The sequence below is a fragment of the Phalacrocorax carbo genome, chromosome 8, assembly GCF_963921805.1.
Source record: "Phalacrocorax carbo chromosome 8, bPhaCar2.1, whole genome shotgun sequence".
In the NCBI taxonomy this organism is placed as follows: domain Eukaryota; kingdom Metazoa; phylum Chordata; class Aves; order Suliformes; family Phalacrocoracidae; genus Phalacrocorax; species Phalacrocorax carbo.
This window is the reverse complement of record NC_087520.1, coordinates 25,165,397-25,178,258: the sequence shown is the minus strand read 5'-3', so window position 1 is coordinate 25,178,258 and position 12,862 is coordinate 25,165,397. Positions and strand designations below refer to the sequence as shown.

The window sequence follows — 12,862 nt, the reverse complement described above, 5'->3', positions numbered from 1 at the left end:
GGAGCTGAGCCCTGGATGTCTCTGGAAGAGGCATATTCACCAGCTCTGCTTTGTTTCCAGAATTCATTCAGGCTGCAAATGCTGTAAAAATAACTGGCTTTTGCTGTGATGCAGCCGTACTTCAGCTGTGAAGCAGGGTCCAGATTTCTGAGATGCTATCTTAGGAGGAGGTTTTCAGTTTATGAGCCATGTTCTGCCCCCAAGTTATGGGACCTTGTTTCTCACTGAAATAGCAGAGGCACGTATCTCTGTGCCATGAGGTCAGGATCTGGGTCCCCCAAGGAAGCCTCTCTCCAGGGACATCCTTTGTGGATGCTGAATTCTTTCAAGACATCAGTTTCCCTTCAGGTTCCTGGCTGGTGATGGCCACTACTCTTTTCAACCGTGCACTAGGTCCTACAGGATTGTCTTGCTGATAACTAGTACTGTGCCTCTGATTTGTCTTGCACTGCCAGAAAAATGCAATGCTTGTCTCTTCCCCCCACTGCATGGATTTTCTGAAACGTTCTGAGATGCAGCTCTGAGTACAACCAGCCACCAAAGGAAAATGCCCCAGTCTTAACCTTTGAGATAGGCTGAGTGACAAGTATGATTAATCAGAGCAAATAACAGCAAAAATTATATTTACTGGGATTTAGTTCACCAAAAGGAAAGCATGGTACAATATGACACACTGGGTCCGCTCTCCCGTGCACGTAAGTCAGTGCAGCCCTGTAGGTGTTGGCAGATTTGTACCACATAGCTTCACATAAGGCTTTGCCTTTCCCTTAAATTCTGCCTTTCCAGAAAACTACTCCTTTTTGAAAAAGAAAGAAAAAAAAAGGTCCCTTAGTTAATGTCCAGGAAACTTCAAAGGATCAGAGCCAGGATTTATCCTGGGTGGTCTGAGAGAAGGGGACCCAAGTCCCACTCCAGTGCAACTCTATGACAGGCAGGGAAGGAGCAGTTCTGCTGGTACCTTTGCAGGCACAGATCATGGCTGGTGGTGAGGAACAAGTAATTAGGGGTGATCTATATCTGTGTGATGAAAAATAACTAGCTTGCAGAGACAAACATAACGGCCAGTAATGTCAGGCTGCTAGGAAGTACCCCTCTCTCTTCCAGCAAGGTAACAAATTAATCGGGCTGTGTGGCTGTTGCAAGCAAAGTCACAAGTTTGCTTGCTGAGCACAGCCTGTGTGCTTGGTGACAGTGACATATGGGAGACAATTAAATAACTGTGGTTATGTCCAGGTTAGTGAGAAAACAGATCCCCTTATGAACTGGATTTATACCATGTGTCTGGTACAAAGGTAGACACAAAACCCAGGGTTAGAAAGGAGGCACACTGACTTCCTGCCAAGTTTACAAGCTTCTTGTTCACATCTGCCTATGGATTTCACTGTTGTATAAAACCCTCTCCATTCCCTGACTGGTGTGGAGGTTTGTTCTTTAGCAAGGTGTTATTTGGTCTTTTAGCTTGATGGCCAAGGCCTGGTTGTATAATTTCCCATCCCAGGGTTTTTCAGCTGTTTCCCCAAGCCAAGCCCAGCCAGCCAGCTCCAATTCTCCCGCTGCAGGTGGACACATTCCAGAGTGACACAGAGCTGAACAAATCCCACTCTTGGTAACAAACAATGCAAAGGCAATCAGCTCAGGGATTAGGGTTTGACCCGCTGTGGAAAATGCAAGCCGCTGGGAAGTGGCAGTGGGATGCATGGGAAAGCTGTGGGGATGGTCTGGGATGATCCTACTGGACAAGAACCAGCCTGAAGGAAACCAGCCCAACCCCTTGTCCTCCTCCCAGCCAGCTTGTACGGAGGGGATGGGAGACAGAGCAGCTGGGGAAATGCAGAGGCAGCAATGGAGGAAAAAGCCCTGCACCATTTTGTGGCTCCTTCCAGCAATCCCAGGGGCAGAGTGCTGCCTATTTTTAGCTCCCAAGGTAGCTGAAATACCACTGTGATATTCATTAACAAAAACCCCATCGCATGGGAACTGCAAGGCAGGGGTGTGGTGGGGGCTGGTTGGTCTGGTTTGTTTTGCTTTATTTAATTGCTGGCTTCAGTACAGAGGCAGAGCATGGCAGGAGGCTCAGCTCCTCTCACCTCGGGAAAAGCGGGAGTGCCAGACCTGGGGGAGGCGGGAAGGGAAAAGTCAATCAGGCAGTATTTAAAAATCTACCTGCTGTGCCCAGGGTGGGGGCTGGAGATTTTAATGTCATTCCCAGCTTGAGATGCAGCCTGGAGAGTGAGAAAAGAAAGGGGTATCTTTTCTTCCTGGATCCTTAATTGCTCGTTAAATCATCTAACAAATGCCTGAACTCCTGGAAGGCCCCATGCTCCTTGAAAGAGGGGCTTCATCCTTGGCAGGGAGGAGGAGTATTTTTTAAAAATACTCATTTTACCTGCTTTTTCTGGGGCTATAAAATTGAGCGTTCGATGGTTCACTCTGTAAAATAAAACTAAGTCTGGCATATTGTTATTATCATTCAGCAGGAGCAATAAACTTTCCTACCAGCCATTGCCCTGCACCAGCCTATTGACTCTCAGTCTGCCCTGCAGGCAGCTGCCTGCACTGCGGGACGGCAACCTCTCCCATCCCCAAAAGGGACCTCTGGTGACTGCAGCATGTGCCAAAATAATCCCCTGCCCTACAAGCTCAGCCCCACTTCTGGCCCAAGCAGACCTGGTAACAACAGCCAGAGATGCTTGTCCCTGGTCACCCCCGTTCTGCCCTGTCATCACTGTTCATCTATGTCTTCTGCTCAAACCCTCTTGTGTTGGATCTTAAATCACGGGAGTGCCACAAATCTCAGTAGTGGAAAGAGTGAGGCAGCTATTTCCCAGCACAGAAAATGTGTTGACCGTGCTGTTCCCTCTGATGCTTTGCAGAAAGTAACCTGCGGTTAAACCCACAAAGCTCGGAAGAAGCCCAGACCTTGCCCGTAACAGCTGGAGAGCTTCAATGTGCTTTGCCATCACAGACAGATGGACATATCTGTAACTTACACCTATAATCTCCCTCTCAATAGTCAAGATAACATATGAAAGGCCTCCTGCCTACCTGAATGAAAGGATGGATGGTTTTTTTGCACCACCCATCCACAAATGGCCCGAAGCCCTGAGCAGACCAGCCATTAGCAGGTTTTGTGTTATGTAGAGTCCATGAAAAGAGCAGAATTACAGCTCCAGAAGGGCAGGCAAACCATACTGACGATTTATAGATATTCACTGAGCTCATGAAGCACTCTGGGGCAGAAAACAAGTTTTTGAAATTAGCTGAACCCTTCAAGGTTCTTCATTTGTCTTGGCTTTGAGGTGTGAGTCACCAGTACTATTTCTCCAAAACAAGCAGAGTCTGTACAGAGGGCTGGGAGGATTTCCTGGGCACTAAAATATGAAATTAAATATTCTGCAAGACTTCATGTTCATAAAGTCTTCAAAGCATAAAGACTCTACCCCATTAAGTTTTATGGGATGGTGTCTCCATACAGTACTGAGACTTCTTCAGCCTGTAAAGACTGGATGTTCAGGGGACTTGAAGCTCTTTCTCTGAGCATTGAAATCTCCAGCAGCTTGAGTCTCCAGTGCTAGCAGTTTGGTGCCCTGCAATTTTTCAACAATTTCAGTGTTCAATAAAGAGAAACTGCAGAGGAGTTTTGATCCTGGACATGCAGGCCATGTCATACACCTTGTTGTTCACACCCATGCAGTTAGGTTATTGTGGTGCTCTTTAACATTGGCACTCCTCCACTTTTAATTGTACCCATGACCTAAGAAATAATCTGCTTGCTTTGCCACAAAACCTGTAACATCTTGTCCCCAGTGGTCAGGCGGTACCCAGGGAGAGCAACCCAATCAGCAGTTGGGCTGTTCCCATCACAGCTGCTAAACCTGAGTGGGGCACCTGGCAGGGCAGAGGAATGGGACAGAGCCTGTTACTGCAAAGAAAGCAGAGGGGTTCATGAGTTTGGGTGTCCTGCTTCGCAAATGAGCCACTGTGGACTATTACAGTACGGCTGAACCCAGCTATTCAAGGCTGTCTAGACATTCCCATCCTAAACCTGAGACATCTTCCAGACCTGAGTTATGTCAGAACACTATCCTTCAGGAAAAGTTGCTGTTCCAGAGAATCACATTTTTCTCACCAAAAAAGATTCCATCTGAAAACGGCCAGCTGGCCCTGCCCTCACTGCCATACTCTTTAGCCACAGGAGATTCCTCTCCTTCTGAGTCATAAAGCACAACAACTAGCCAAGGTGGTCTGTGTTAACATGAATTAGTCCCTCTAGCAGGAGCTCGTAGCAAAGAACAAGAATTCAGGAAAAGCAATAAGCCAGCATCTGAAAAACATTGTTTCTGGAGCCTTTCTGCTGTCCTCTCTGATACAAACGGCCCCTACTTCAGCAAGGTTACACACTCGCTTAAAACAGGGTATGCATCGCTTTGCTAACTATTTAAAATATACTTGTACATATACGAATTTCTTTCTGTTCCCAAGAAGCTCCACACATACACAGTGCCGACTGGTTTGTCTGCTGAATGGAAATATTTGTTGACGTGAGGTGGATTGCACAAATGACCTCTTTCCTTGTGGCTTACTTGCTCCATCCTCCTTTTGCCCTTTCTGATAGATCATACAGAGTGGATCCTAAAGCCCCACCCAAGAAATGCAGCCTTTTTACTCCTGACGATTTGGCAAACTGTTTCTGAAATCTCTGGCTCCCAATTCTGCCTTGAGCATCTATGTGACCTCTTGTTTCTTTCCTCTGCAGGCTGATGCCAAGATGGTCTGCGATGTCGTAAGTCGGATGGAAGACACAGAGCCCTTCTCTCCAGAGCTGCTGTCGGCTATGATGAGGCTGTGGGCAGACTCTGGGATCCAAGAATGCTTCAACCGGTCCCGGGAATATCAGCTTAATGACTCGGCCCAATAGTGAGTATCCCTGTCCATAGTCTTTCGTGTTAAGAAGCTGCATTTGGGCTTGTTAAAGTTTTAACTAAAGTTGATGACCTCATAGCAGTGGACCTGAACACAGTTCTGCTTACAGACTGGGACGCATGTTATGTCATAGGCTGCTGCAAGGCAGAAAGGATCAGGCAGGACATTCATGTCCCCTCTGGCCAGTCTGGGGTCAGGTCTGTGACCCCAAGGCCAGGTTGCCGAACTGTTCCCAGACAGCTCAAGGTAGGTTTCTACAAGCACTGATCTAGCGCGCAGAGGCAGACCAACACATGGATGTAGCTGATGGCTTCTTCATTTGGCTGAAAGATAACAGAAGGGTGTGATCACCTGCTTTGTATAGCAGTAGAGCTTTTCTGATAGTCACACACTGTACTGATAGGCAGCTGGATTACAACCAAGGGTAAGGGATATCTTTGCTTTTACAGTGGCACTGCATTATTCTCATAATAGTTGGTGGCATCTCTGCTGCTAGGGACCACATGCAGATTTTTTTAAATGGTGATTGTCTGAATCCGTGTCTTTGGTTCATCCCGTCATAAGGACTGGACATCTACCCATTAAACAGTTGCTCTGGCTCTGAGGAAACCTTGAGTGCCTCCCCAGTTTCAGTTCAGACCCATTTCTGATGATAATTCATCCAATCTCTTTGCCTCCACCTGGGCAAGGAAACTAAAGCTTTTCATCTCATAATTTCAATCACAGCAGCTGTTGCAGTCAGGCAAAAAGTTCCCTGGCCCTGTTCTGTGTCCTGCGCAGTAGCAAGTAAAACGTGGTTAAGTACAAGCATAAGAAACAAGCAAGCACGGAGTGATCACTTCCCTGGTTATACCCTTGGATCTTTTGGTAGTAGGGGAAATAGAGGCTTCCCCAAATGGTTATAGGGGAATGCTACATCTATGCTTTTGGCTTTCACAGTATCCTGGGTCAACAAGTTCACCAGCTGACTCATGCACTTCTGGAGTTGTTATTGCATGTTTGGATTATCTGGCATCTCTGATTAGGGTTTTCCTGGATATCTATCAAAACATGACCCCAAGCACCAGCGTGGCTGCTGGTTTTGTTCTGTGTGGTAGGCCTGATCATCCCCAGTCTGCACCAGCTCCTCCCATCCAAGCTGGAAGGGCAGTTAGGGAATGCAGGATTATTTCTGCTCTTGGAGTGCTGCAGCAGAAGGCGAATGATGACACATCCCTTGGCATTGACCAAAAACCAAATGGGAAACCTGCAGATGTGTGGTTGGTGTCACAGCATCCTACCCAACCATTTCTCACCATGAACAACTACATCTCAGTGATGATCCTGACATTATGCTGCCTTTTAATGGTGGACATCCATGTTTAATCTATATTTCATTGCCTGTAACAGCAAAATCTGCCTTCTCTTGCCAGCATTTTTTTCTACAAAAGAAGAGTTTGATGGCATAAAAGTACCTTTAGAGATATAAATTATATAAAATGCCAGTCCTAATTGCATTACAACCTTGTGGAAAATTCTTCAATTGTTTTAGAGCCAATTACCTTGAGGAAAGTATTTTCATTTTCCTTCTGTGCAAGATAGCAGTTGAATATAATAAGCATAGCCCTCCCAATGTGACCAGCTGCTGGGCAATTCATCAGCAAGAGCTCTGAAATCACAAGCAGTTTCTGGACATCAACTGAAGAGGCTCTGTGCTGTGGTATTCACAGCAATATCAACGTGTGGTTGCAGCCCAGCAAAATGAATGTCGATGTCTTCAACAACTCTCTTGCATCTGGAGGGGGGGATGTATGATCCTCCATGCCAGGGGAGGGCTGTGCTGCCTCTTTCCTTCACCATACTGTGTATCGTGCTGTGGCAGGACACTTGTTTTCTCTGGGCTAGGTCAGATGGTGAAGCTGAAGATAAAAAAGTCCTTCACATTTACAGACCTGCTGCCGTTTAGGAACCTCTGGTGGTTCTGTCACCAGGAGCAGAGATGCTGTCGCAGGGTAGGGCACTGTAACCTAGCCTGCTGCACCTCTAGGCCCTGGTGCCATCACACCAGATGGTGATGCAAGTGAGAGCTCAGTTGGCACTTACGCCCAGTGGACACCCAGTGAAAAGAGGCATATTTTTCATTTAATCCTTCAGTGCTTTGGGGTTGTTTTCTTCTGCATGAGTGAAAGATTTGAGACATTTTTCTACTTTTTCCCCCCCCTGGGAAAGGGCTTGTCTTTATTGACGCTGATACTGGATTTAAAGCACTAGCAATTACAAAATGTGTTTTCATTATGGCTGAGAAAAATAAATTCCAGGCAAGAACTGAATCTGAAGTTCCCCAAAGTTTGAAAAACAGTGACAGGCAGTGAACTGGACTAGCACTGCTCTTATTTCAGGCTTCTCTTGGTGTTAAGCCACAGGGACTAGTGCTTTGCTGGCAGGAGGGGAGTTTGCTGCAGCAGTCAGAGATCACGCTCCACAGCAGCTCAGCACATGTCGCAAAGCCTGAAGGCACCAAGCGACCACGTCCTGTCATGGCCAGCACAGGTGGGACCTTTGGGAGTGGCCCAGGCACTTCCCTTTGCCTGAGAAACCACCCGCTGAATGCCCTGAATGCTTTCTAGAAACCCCCCTCCTCTGCCTGGCTATTTCTAAGGAACCACAACTTGGGCTTCTCTGAGTCAGTGCTGCCATTGCCCTACATTGCTCTTCCAGTGCTTTACTTTGATTTTTTTTTTTAAATGGTTCAAAAAACAGGCCTTCTGTTACAGCCCCTGGGAGACCAAGTCACAGGCTAATCAACAGCCTGCAAGAGCTAGCAGCATGGCTTTTATTAGTGTATCATTAATTTCACTGAAAATAGATTTAATATTTTGTATTAGCCTAAACAAGGAGTAATAGCTCTTCTCTCCTATCAAAGATGGGTAGGAGCATATTGCTTTGTACTCTGCCATGCATGCCTGCCTAATGGTGTGGCCTCCCCTGCAAAACTTTGCTTCTTTTTGGCTCTAAAGTCAGCCTGTCCTTAGCAAGGATTTCATAGCTACTGTGAAGGAACAGTAGAAAACAGCACTTTTGCAAAGAAAAAACATGACCGAGGAAGAGGGGAGGTTCTGTAATAGGCCTCCTGTGTCTTGGGCAGCAAAAAATAAAACCATAAGGACAGCAAAGGGAAGAGAATAAGATGTAGCAGTTGCTTTCATCTTTTTCGTTACTGCATTTTTTCATCATTCCCTAAGGCAAATTTACGGGTGGGTTGAGTTCCACATTCCTAATCTCTTGATTATGTTTTTATTCCTACTTCGTCTCCTCTTCCTTTCTTATCTCCATGCCTAAGAGCTAAATCTACCTCTGATCATCAAAAAGTCTTGGCACTGATGATGTCTTTTTCTTTTCTAGCCAGTCTCTGTCTGTGGAAGCACATCCGTGACCCACATTTTGCTTTCAAAATGAGCAAAATAGAGTTTTCCAGCTGGTTTCCTTAATCTACTTTTGTTCAGATTTAAAAATTGTCTTGTGTTTCCTAGCCTCGATTTCCTAACTCGCCTGGTCAGTGGAGTACAGTGCATAGGGCAAGTTTGATCTTAACCACCCAGGGATGGGGACCTGCTTTGAACAGCCTCCAAACTTGGGGGGGGAATGGAGCAGACAGAGCATCCACACGAGCACCCGTTTTCCGTGTGCATATCTAAACAGGCACAGGCCCCACAAGATGTGTAGGCAGAGACAGTTTGCAAGTACACAGACACAAAAAAGCCAGAATCCATCTCAAGTTATTCTCCTCCTGCTTCCAAGTACCTTGAAAGATCATTTGATAGTGCCAGGGCTGTGAAACTACCGTGAAAATGTAAAATATTTTAGGCCTGCATTCAACCCATCCATCTTCACACATATCAGAGGTGTCAAGGCTAGGAAGCTTGTTGCCTTTGGCTCTCTCTGTAGGGAGTGAAGGGAGGGAGAGAGGCCTCCAGAGAGGGGTACAGACCTCACTGCTCATGGAGAAAGAGAGATGCAATTGCGTCTGCAGCTCTACCATAGCTAACTGCAGCCCTGACATCTCAAGTCTGTGCCAAATTCCAAGCCCAAACTGGACCACACTTTTTGGTCACTCCATCTTCAAGAACTCCTCTGGCAGTGCCTTAGAGAAAAGCTGCACCAAACTCAGAATAAAATACCGCAGTGCCTTCCTTCTCACCCTGTCTCATGTGGGACTGTTTTCTGATTGCTTTTCCTTACAAAAGAATTGCCTTTGCATGATGGTATCACCTTCACCACTGATACTTATTGCATCCAATATGCCAACACATACTTCACCAGCAAGACAAACATTTAGACCATGGGATTTGTGGGACGTGGGCATTATGTACGACTGTCAGGACATCGTCTGTTTTAATGAGCTGCAGTTGTTGCTGGCTCTTTCACACTGAAGAAAGAAAAAGTACAGGTCAAGGTTTTGCATTAATATTCCCATCAGGTGCATAGATTCCATTTTCTCCTCACAGCTTTTGCATTAGAATATGGTTTTCTACGTGCCCATCTTACTCGTGCTTGTCACTTGCGTTCCCTTGCATTTAATTGGAGGGAGTGACAGCATAAATGGAACAATCCAATTAATTGGGATGACTTGTGTTGTGTTGTTTATTGAACAACCTACCTTTGTGTCTTGGAGCCCAAGCACCGATAAAGCAGAAAGCGAAAATATATCACAAGCGGAGTTGTAGATACATTTGTCTGGATTTATGGTTTAATTTACCCCCGTAAGTAAATATATCCACCAGCTTTGAGTAATTAAGTTCCCCCTACAATAAGCAAAACAAAACAACTCATAGAGGCCAGATCTGGTTGACTGGAATCAGCAGCCTTGCTCAGTTCCCACAGATGAGATGCTAATAGATTTCCACAGAGGAGCAGCTCTGCGATGTCTGCTGGTGCCAGGTTTGGATTAGTAAGTGCAAGGTGGGAGAGATGGGGGCAGGCTGATCATCAGCCTGTTAGAGTCTAGCAGGGCTTGGGCTTGGCAGAGGTCTCAGGCTTCCTTATTTTCCTCATAAATTAAGGAATCACTGTCTTTATATGGCTACACCTAGGCCTCAGTGTGAGCTGGAGGAAGGGCACAACAGTAAAGCCATCTTTGAAATCAGCTGGATGTTTTCCAGAAACTCACCCTCAGTCTTCATCCACCTGGAGACCCACCTTCACCAAAACTGGGTGCAATCTCTCCAGGGGCTGCCTCTGTTGGCCCAAAGCAGGGTGGACATCCCGTCACGGTATCTTGAGGGTGGGTGTTAAGCAATGTTAACCTTCCCATCCACCAGACACTGCCGGGACAGCATGAGGACCAAGCTTCCTCACCAGAAAACTCACTTGGGAGCAGGGGGAGCAGAGGTCTGCAGGAATCTGCATAACAGTGTTCCATCATAAGGCATTGCCCCTTGTTATAATGTCCACCCCACTCGGCCCCTCTCAGACACTGGCGCAGAGATCTCTACCAGACCCACTGTCTCCTGGGGCACAGCCTCTCCGTAGAGGAGAAGCCACTCAGAAGCTTAGTCCCAGAGCTGGGCTCTTCCCTTTACCCTTTACAAGCCACACATGCAAGTCATCAGGGAAAGGGGGATCTGACTCAACAGGCATTTCCTGGATGGAGCTCATGAATACTCTAAAGAAAATGAAGATGAAAGAAAAGCAGGAGATCCTGTCCCTTGTGAACACCTGGTTTCTGAAGAACTATATCCCCTCTCGGTCTGTGTGAAAGTATCTGAGATGCCATCACCACCTCACTTAACTTCTTCCATGAAGAGGAGAAGCTACAGAGCTGGGCTTTAAAGTGGAGCTTGTGGCAGCACCCAGCGATGTGGGAACATCCAGTAAGGCATTCACCAGCTGAACCAGAGCTCCAGTGCTTTGCTCGCTGCCTTTCCATCTGAAACAGCGAATTCTGCAGCCAGCTCCACTAAAAACTCAGCACCTCTTTAGGTATGGATCTTGCAGGCAAAAACTGGTGGTATGGTCATGTCACTTCTCCCCTCCTAATCCTCTTTTACCTCAAAATAATCTCTCTGAAATCTGTCTGAAGAGGCCCTGGAGATAACACATACTGCACTGCAGGGAGGAGCAGAGAAGTTACATGATAGTTCATTCCTGCTACCTCCCTGTCATTTTTCGTTGCTATGTCACATTGTAACAATATTGTCTTTGGCCTGGGGATTAGTAAAATCTTGACATCCTGACTAAATAAATTGCTATTTAATGACCCACGATACCAATACGGGCTGTCCCACTTTTCGCAAAGCTCCTACCTGAAAGGGTGGGAGCCAGGCAGTAGTTCACGCTGCCTGGAGGAGGGGACACTGCCAGAATTTGGGAACAATCTCTTCTCTTTTGACATTTGAGTTAGAGGAGGAGGAGCAGCCAGCACCATCGATAAACATAGCACAGTGCATTCACCCTCAAGGAAACCTGCTGAACCATAGTCTTGAACCCTGGATAACCTGCTCTTATTGCTGACTGACAGACCCAACAGGAATTTCTTCCTGCCTTGCAAACGGCTGTGGGTGACAGATTCAGTGCAGGAATATTTGACTTCTTTTGGCTGAGTATTTGTGTATTTTTAGGCTGAAATGTCCTTATGAAACCAGCTGGAGCTGGCAGGCTGCCACCAAGGGTTGGGGTTGGGTTTTGGGTTTTTTTTTGTTCCGTTCAGTTTGGTTTTTCACTGCTACCCCTACTGCTCTCCGCAGCCCCCCTCACCCACCAGCTCTGCCTTTCAGCAGGCAGTGCTCATGCCCTGCAGCTCGCCCACCACTGCTGTCTCCCACCTTTCACCCCAACCTCCTTCCCACACCGGGAAATGGCAGTGCCAGGATGCAGCTCCACACCTGGGGAGTCCAGGTTCTGCACCTTGCAGTTTGATGTACTGTGCACCCCCAGCTCCACCGCCACAGCCTGCCCTGCAAGACAAACAGCATCATTCGTAAGGATTAAGGGCAGGAGATGGAGTGTCTCCTAACAGCAAGGCTTTTGGGGCATCCTGTTGCTGTTTGAAGCTCCTTAGGGAATCGGGTAGCTTTAGCAAGGCAGATGTCCCTCTGCGTGGGTAATTCCTGCTTAATGCCAGCTAGTTGGCATCCAGCTCATCAGTCACCAGGGGCTGTGAGCCCTGTCCCCCCACAGCACATGTGGCCAGGTGGGGGCTGGCCGGCTGCTCTGAGCCTTGTGGTTCTGCAGTGTGTCTGCAGGCAAAGCTGTCAGGAGACCACTGTGCTGTTGTTCTTCTCCACATGACTGGCGTCAGGTCTGGCACGATCTGCAACACTGGGAGGCAAGCACAGCAGCGATGCATGGTTTCCCTATGTATTTGCTGTCCGTCTGAAATCCTTAAATGGCAAAGAATGGCAGGAATGTGGGAATTTCTTTGTGGCCAGGCTCCAGGATGGACCAAGCCATCTTCCACAAGGGTCTGCAGGCACCAGTGGCGATGGTGTGACAGGGAAATGCTGCCCCCCTCCCCACAGGTCCTATCCCAGAAATCATCCCAGTTTGGAAGGAAAAGTTGCAAAGGGATTTTGCTGCAGTCAGGGGAGCACACAGCAATGCATCAGGAGCTCTTGGGCAGAGCTGCCTGCCACTGGCCGTAGGATGAACAGCTCGGGAGGAGCCACTCCAGCCCAGGACAAGCCCTGCTGGGCAGGGCAGGGCAGCTCCGTGCACTCAGGATGCAGTTACCTCCCTTTTCCCCTCCTTCACATTTTCACAGCCACCAGCCTTTCCCTGCCCTGGATTTCTCAGCACGACAGTCCCCTCCCCTGACCACAGGAGGTGAGACTCCTCCGTTGGTCACCCTGTCCCCCCATCCTTTCCCTGCTCAGGGGATGCACTGTGCCGGGGCGACATGATTCATCAGGCCCCACGGCAGAAGAGAGCCCAAAAAGCACTTGAGTGACTGCTAGAGGTGTGC

The 12,862-nt window shown here is 47.6% G+C and overlaps 1 protein-coding gene across 2 annotated transcripts in view; it reads left to right on the top strand.

Moving 5' to 3' along the window:
• The window catches only part of GNAO1 (G protein subunit alpha o1), a 146,830-nt gene that overhangs the window by 91,193 nt on the left and 42,775 nt on the right, over window positions 1–12,862 (top strand). For both annotated transcript variants that reach the window (XM_064459282.1, XM_064459280.1), the window contains exon 4: window positions 4,757–4,917. In XM_064459282.1, the coding sequence (XP_064315352.1) occupies window positions 4,757–4,917 (161 nt within the window). The remainder of the gene's footprint in view (window positions 1–4,756; window positions 4,918–12,862) is intronic.